Source organism: Drosophila innubila, unplaced genomic scaffold, assembly GCF_004354385.1.
Source record: "Drosophila innubila isolate TH190305 unplaced genomic scaffold, UK_Dinn_1.0 38_U_U, whole genome shotgun sequence".
Lineage (NCBI taxonomy): Eukaryota > Metazoa > Arthropoda > Insecta > Diptera > Drosophilidae > Drosophila > Drosophila innubila.
Genome location: NW_022995669.1, coordinates 1 through 5,922, shown reverse-complemented (window position 1 = coordinate 5,922; position 5,922 = coordinate 1). Strand labels below are relative to the sequence as shown.

The window sequence follows — 5,922 nt, the reverse complement described above, 5'->3', positions numbered from 1 at the left end:
GCGACAGCGATAAGCTGTGGATTAGCAGACGTCTCTGTTGCCATTTCAATTAAAACAAATAGCGCAGAGCACAAAACAGAGCCACCAAAGAGGTGAAACTGTAGGCGACCAAAGAGGCGGCACCATCACCCTTTTTCTCATTATCCAGCTGAAAAAGGACAGAGGTTAGATAGTTAGATTAGCGTGTAGGATTATCAAGTTCAGATTCCACTCACACTCTCTCGGAGAATGGCCTGCAGTTCGCGGCATCGCTTCCTGTCCTTGAAGTTGCTGGTGGCAATGCGGCAGAGTGTGCCGCTCAAGCAATCGTCATCACAGCCAGCATTCAGCTTGGGATCCGCATAGGTTACCTTAACCCGCCAAAATTTGCGTAATACGTCCGGCTTTTCGGCCATCTCCACAAGTAGTTTGTCAATGCCAGCAGGACTTAAATTGCTGGTGAAGTGCTGTCTGAACTCGTACTCCTTAAACCACTTGGGCGACACATCTGGCTGAAGATTCGCCTCGGTTAGATTAAATATCCAGGTCTGATGGTCGACTACCTGCCAGGTCTGTGGATTGAGCTCATACAGCCGATAGTTGGGATTCTTGTCGGAGTAGGTGGTCAAACTGCCGCCATTCCAGGACACGGCAACAGCAGCTCCAGTTTCCGTATAGTGCACATTCATCTCATCCTTGTGGGTGTGTCCGTTAAAGATGCCCGTGATGGTATTGCTAAATCGAGCCAACAAACGATTATATTCCCTGGCCCAGTCCGACCAACAGTCGCCATCGCCGGAGGGAATGTGAGAGAGGACATGTACTCTTTCTCCCGCCTTCTCAGCTGCCAAGAGTGTGTCATGGAACCATTGCAGCTGCTCGAGAACAATGGAGCCATTGTGGAAAAGCCACCAATTGAAGAGATAGCAATCCATGCTGTTTAATGCAATGATACGATGACCAGCACTGGGTGAGTGCGTGTAATAGCCACCACGACGAACGGTGACCTCAGCCTCCTTAGGGAGGAACTTCTTCCACAGACTCCAGACGTGGTCGTAAAGCCAATCAATGCTCAGCTCAGCGGGTATCTCGTTGTTGCCAAAGCTGAAAGGCAACAAAGAACATTAAGATGGGAAGAGAATGGAATTTCTGGTTGATAGACATACACATTTGTGGGATGGGGCTCGTGGTTGCCCAGACAGGAATAGACGGGAACATTAGGGAAATGCTCGGTGAGTAATTCATCGATTTCAGTTAGCATATCCATGTTGCCCTGTTTTGTGGTGGACCAGACATTGTGCGGTGGAACATCGCCCGTGTGATAGATCCAATCGAGCTTGTGTGTCTTCTTAATGTGCCCGAAGGCATTGAGGATCAAGTGCTTGGGTGTGTCACAATTGCGGTAATCACTCCAGTAACCAGCTCCCGACGCAGAGGAACCTCCGGGCAACTCATCCCGGCAACAAATGGGCTCATCACAATCTGCCAAGCTGCCGACCTTGTACTCAGGATCGTAGTGAATGTCGGTCAGGTGAAGAACCTGCAAATCTTGATCACTCCTCTCAGCCGTATGCGTGTTGGACTCCAGGGGAATATCACCGACGATGGTCAAGTTGAGGTTGTATTCCTCCTGATCCAACTGGCAAATGCTAATGGGCAACATGCCACAAATGGAGCTCGGCTCCGCGATGGTTTCATTGAAGATGTAGTCGAGAATTGGCCAATTGAGATCGAAGAGACCACTGCAAACATTCTGCGTCTGAATGTGGAAGTAGTCACAAAGGCTGAGCATCGTCTTCTTGGCATTCGCATCCCGATTGGGTCCAGTCAACTCCCCATCGGGACCTGTAAAGGTGCGAGCGATCACCTTGACTGTGGCTCTACAGAATGTGCAGGTGAAATACTGATCCGCTGAGCTCAGTTCCGTCATGGACTGTGTAAATATGTCCTTCTGGCTGTGACTCCAACGCAACTCAGCACCCAGTTCCTTCAGTCTACGTGATTCCACTCCCGTTTCCATGTACTTGGAAAACTCACGACTAATCTCTTCCGCCACGCTGGCTGAGGAGTGATATAAATTGAGTACTCTTAAATATCTTGATTTCTAGTTCCAAGAACTTGACCCTATCAACGATAACACACCTGAAATGGCTGCGGTCAGACGCTCATCGGTGGTAAAACTGTTCGGCACTCCGGCTAAATGATGTGCCCAGGTGTTGGCCATCAAGGCGGCCACGCCCAGAAGCACAATACTCCACTGTAACCTCATCGCACGACGCTGATCCAAGTGCAACTAACGGTTTCCAGGCCACAACAAGTCACATTTATAGCATTTCGGTAGTTAAAACTCTTATCAAGCAATAACTACCGATAACTTTAAATAACATAACAACATAATTGATACAATCTAAAAAGAGATTTTTATAGCACCCACTAGGTTCATTTACACTCGTAACTAGGGGAATAACCAAATAAAAATGTTGAATTTAACATTTTTAGACTCAAAGCCCCAACTTCTGAATTTTACATTCTCAAAGAAAAACCATTCTTAGTAACTCTATCTGTCAGTTTCAAATATTGATCTGCCACCAGGAAACTGGATTAGAAGTACAAAAATACCCATTGAAGATAAGCCAATAAACACTTGAGAGCTCTATAGATTATCGAGTTAAGATTCACGTGCCAAATTCTAACGATATGATCAAAAGTCAAACAGTTAAGCTGAATGAGCTATAAACTATATACGTATTCATTATACATCATAGGTATTCATATAAATGGCATTATATAATATTAGCTGCATTTTATGGTTTTATTGGACCATTTGTGCTAATTTGATGTTTTTGGCTTAATCTGGATGATAACCCAACCTTAAGCACGAAACAGGCCCCACATAAAGACCCGTCAAAGTCTATTCCGGGCGATAGGTTGTCAAAAAAATAACACAAGATTAATCAAATCGATTGTATGTACTTACAGATAAATGTATTTTGAATACTTGAACCTAATCGTAAAAAGGTTGTTGAAAATGAAATGGAATTTGCGATTATTTGACTTAAAATTAGTATATACAGATAAAAGTCTCTAGAAACCAACTCTCATGGAGAGGACGAGAGCAAGGAGCGAGGTTAAACTCAGGACACTAAGAGCTGCAGCTCCATCGCCCTCATCTTCGGGCTTTTCTTCGTCCAACTGCAGAGGTCAGAAGATTAATTAACTTGTTGCGAAAAAATAATATTTGCTTTCACTTACAGCCTTGAAAAGACGCTCCCTGAGCTCCTCGCAACGTGCTGTCTGGTCGTTCACCGTGACAGCGGCACGGCAGAGGGAACCGGCCAGGCAATAGCGATCACAGCCTGCCGACACTTGTGGTTCAGCCGAGGTGACCTTGTATCGCCAGAACTACGAAATAGAAATAGTTAGAGCATAAATATGTATAAGAAATTCAGATATGTTGTGCTATATCTTAGCCTCATAGGTCTTCACAATAAATAGTCAGTCAGTCAGTCAGTCAGGACAAACAGTTTTATCTATAAGAATAACCTCCGTCTTCCCTCTAAATCTTCCACTTACCTTGCGCATCAGAGCTGGTTTGTCCGCAAACTCATCCAGCAATTTGTTAATGCCCGCAGGACTTGTGTCCTCAGTGAACTCCTTGATGAATTCGTACTCGAGGAACCAGTTGGGCTGCTGCTCGGGATGCTTGTTAGCCTCATTCAAATCATAGATGTAGGTACGATGGTTGGTCACATCGAATGTTTCGGAATCCACATCATATACCCTGTAGTTGGGATTCTTGTAGCTGTATGTGGTCAAGGCACCACCGTTCCAGGCAACAGCCGTGGCATGGCCCTCATCCGAATAGTGCACCGCCAGCTCATCCTTGTGCGAATGTCCATTGAAAATACCACTAATAGTTTTATGGAAGCGGGTAATGCAGCGATTATATTCTCTAGCCCAGACGACCCAGCAGGTGCCATCTCCGGATGGAATGTGGGTCAGGATATGCACCTTTTCACCGGCAGCCTCGGCGGCCAGCAAAGTGTCGTGGAACCACTGCAACTGAGGGATCTTGTTCGAGCCACTGTGGTACAACCAAAAGTTATCCGTATAGCAGTCATTGCTATTCAATGCAATGATGCGGAAACCTTTCCTTGGCGAAACCGTGTAGTAGCCACCCTTGAGAATGGTCTCCTTAGTCTCTGCTGGCAGCCAGTTCTTCCAGTCGTTGTACAAGTGCTCGTATAGCCACTTGGTATTTACCTCATTCGGCACATCTTCGGGACTGAAACTGTATATGAAAACCATTAGGATTAACACAGAAAAGGAGTTTAAATTTTATAAGAATTACTTGTTGAGCGGATGTGGTTCATGATTGCCTATGCAGGGATAGACATTCACTTTGGGGAATACTTTCGAGAACTGACTGCTAACCTTGGACAGTACATCACTATTCTTTTTCACAGAAGTTGCCCAAACCATATGATCAATTATATCGCCGGTTTGATAGATATACGTGCACTCTTCCGTTTTGGCGGCATGTTCCAGAGCGGACTCAAAGGATCTCCAGGGTAGATCGCAGTCACGGTAGTCTCCCCAGAAACCAGCTGCATCACTTGTGCCCTCTACCTCGTTCTTTTTACGCTGGCAACACATTGGCTCGTCGCAGGCAGCGAGACTTCCGGGTTCGTAGAGAGGATCGTGATGGATGTCCGTGAATTGACAGATCTTTAAATCGTTGACACTGTGACGTGGTGTATCCGACTTGGAGCTGGTCATGGCTTCAGTTTTGTTGTCAACAGTCAAGGTCCAGTTGTAGGCTGGACTCTTGCCCTTGTCACAGAAAGTGAAGCCCATGAAAAGGGAGCAGAAACTGTCGGAGTCCATTTCCGAGTTGCGCATTATGTAATCCACTGTTGGCAGTTCGGAGTCAATCAAACCCTCGCACACCTCCTCCGTCTGCAGGTTTAGGCGACGGCACACATCCATTGCAATTGCCTTCATGATCTTCCCACTGTCTTCGCCATTCAGCTCACCATCCTCCTCGCGAACAGTTCGCATCATAATGTTAATGACGGATCTGCACATTGTGCATACCACAAACGAATCACGCGGTTCCAGATCGACAAGATTTTTGGTGAATATATCCTTTTTGGTGTGAGCCTTTGCCAGCTGAGTCGTCAGTTTCTTAAACGCCGGAGTTTCGACTCCTGTCTTCAGGAATGTCATGTACTCCTCCTCCAGCCGTCCAGCCACATCGTCGGCAATCGCTGACAGCACCTTGTCATCCAAGTCAAAGTCAACTGGCACTCCTGGCAGATTCACTGCAGACGCGACCAGGAAGCAGCAGCACAGAATAAGCAAGCACCTCATTGCAATTGATAAACTACTGAAACACTTACCCCACCTGGATTCCATTTTATAGGTTTCTCACGGCATCGTAAACAGCAGCTTATCAGCGACTATCGCTTTCATACAAAATGATCGTAGTGTGAAGTGGTCGATAATGATAAGCCAACTCATAATCACAATGCAAGCTAATGATTAGGATTAGCCTAAGTTGAATTTGATATCTAAAAGAAATTTACGACTAACCTACGAATAAAAAGCATTTGTAATCGGTTGTTAGATTTTATTGATGTTTATTATTTAATAGATTCAATTTAATCGTTTTTGCGAATTTTAAGTCATTAGTTAGGCCAGTCAGTTTGAATTTAGTTCATCATTTTCCGGTCATCTCGTCGTGAATGGCAAAGTTACGATATCAATAATTCGATACTAAGCAATTGCGGACACAATCTGAAATGGGGCAAATTCTAAAATATTTTACATATTAAGCATATTAATTGGCACAATTTAATGATAATTGAGAATCAAAAATTTGAAATTTGAAAATCCGTGTATCAAGGCTACCGTCTTTTGTTGCGACATGACTATTAAAAC

The 5,922-nt window shown here is 45.0% G+C and overlaps 2 protein-coding genes across 2 annotated transcripts; both read right to left on the bottom strand.

The window, feature by feature from the left end:
• Positions 1-6: 6 nt before the first annotated feature.
• Positions 7-2,289, bottom strand: LOC117793238 (sphingomyelin phosphodiesterase). Its single transcript, XM_034633527.1, has 4 exons — positions 2,122-2,289; positions 1,146-2,040; positions 216-1,083; positions 7-148 (listed from the first exon to the last, which is right to left on the bottom strand). The coding sequence occupies exons 1-4, from the start codon at positions 2,246-2,248 to the stop codon at positions 50-52; spliced, it is 1,989 nt and encodes a 662-aa protein (XP_034489418.1). The 5' UTR covers positions 2,249-2,289; the 3' UTR covers positions 7-49.
• Positions 2,290-2,938: 649 nt separating this feature from the next.
• Positions 2,939-5,370, bottom strand: LOC117793237 (sphingomyelin phosphodiesterase). Its single transcript, XM_034633526.1, has 4 exons — positions 4,331-5,370; positions 3,553-4,270; positions 3,232-3,381; positions 2,939-3,171 (listed from the first exon to the last, which is right to left on the bottom strand). The coding sequence occupies exons 1-4, from the start codon at positions 5,350-5,352 to the stop codon at positions 3,064-3,066; spliced, it is 1,998 nt and encodes a 665-aa protein (XP_034489417.1). The 5' UTR covers positions 5,353-5,370; the 3' UTR covers positions 2,939-3,063.
• Positions 5,371-5,922: the final 552 nt, after the last annotated feature.

What these genes read in the sequence shown, in the direction of transcription:
- LOC117793237 (XM_034633526.1), bottom strand. Translation starts at nt 5,352, where the DNA reads ATGAGGTGCTTGCTTATTCTGTGCTGCTGCTTCCTGGTCGCGTCTGCA. An exon ending in GAACCACATCCGCTCAACAA is followed by an intron (nt 4,271 to 4,330) that starts GTAATTCTTATA and finishes TTTCATATACAG; the next exon opens with TTTCAGTCCCGAAGATGTGC. An exon ending in GGGAGCGTCTTTTCAAGGCT is followed by an intron (nt 3,172 to 3,231) that starts GTAAGTGAAAGC and finishes TGACCTCTGCAG; the next exon opens with TTGGACGAAGAAAAGCCCGA.
- LOC117793238 (XM_034633527.1), bottom strand. Translation starts at nt 2,248, where the DNA reads ATGAGGTTACAGTGGAGTATTGTGCTTCTGGGCGTGGCCGCCTTGATG. An exon ending in TCTGACCGCAGCCATTTCAG is followed by an intron (nt 2,041 to 2,121) that starts GTGTGTTATCGT and finishes ATCACTCCTCAG; the next exon opens with CCAGCGTGGCGGAAGAGATT. An exon ending in AGGCCATTCTCCGAGAGAGT is followed by an intron (nt 149 to 215) that starts GTGAGTGGAATC and finishes GTCCTTTTTCAG; the next exon opens with CTGGATAATGAGAAAAAGGG.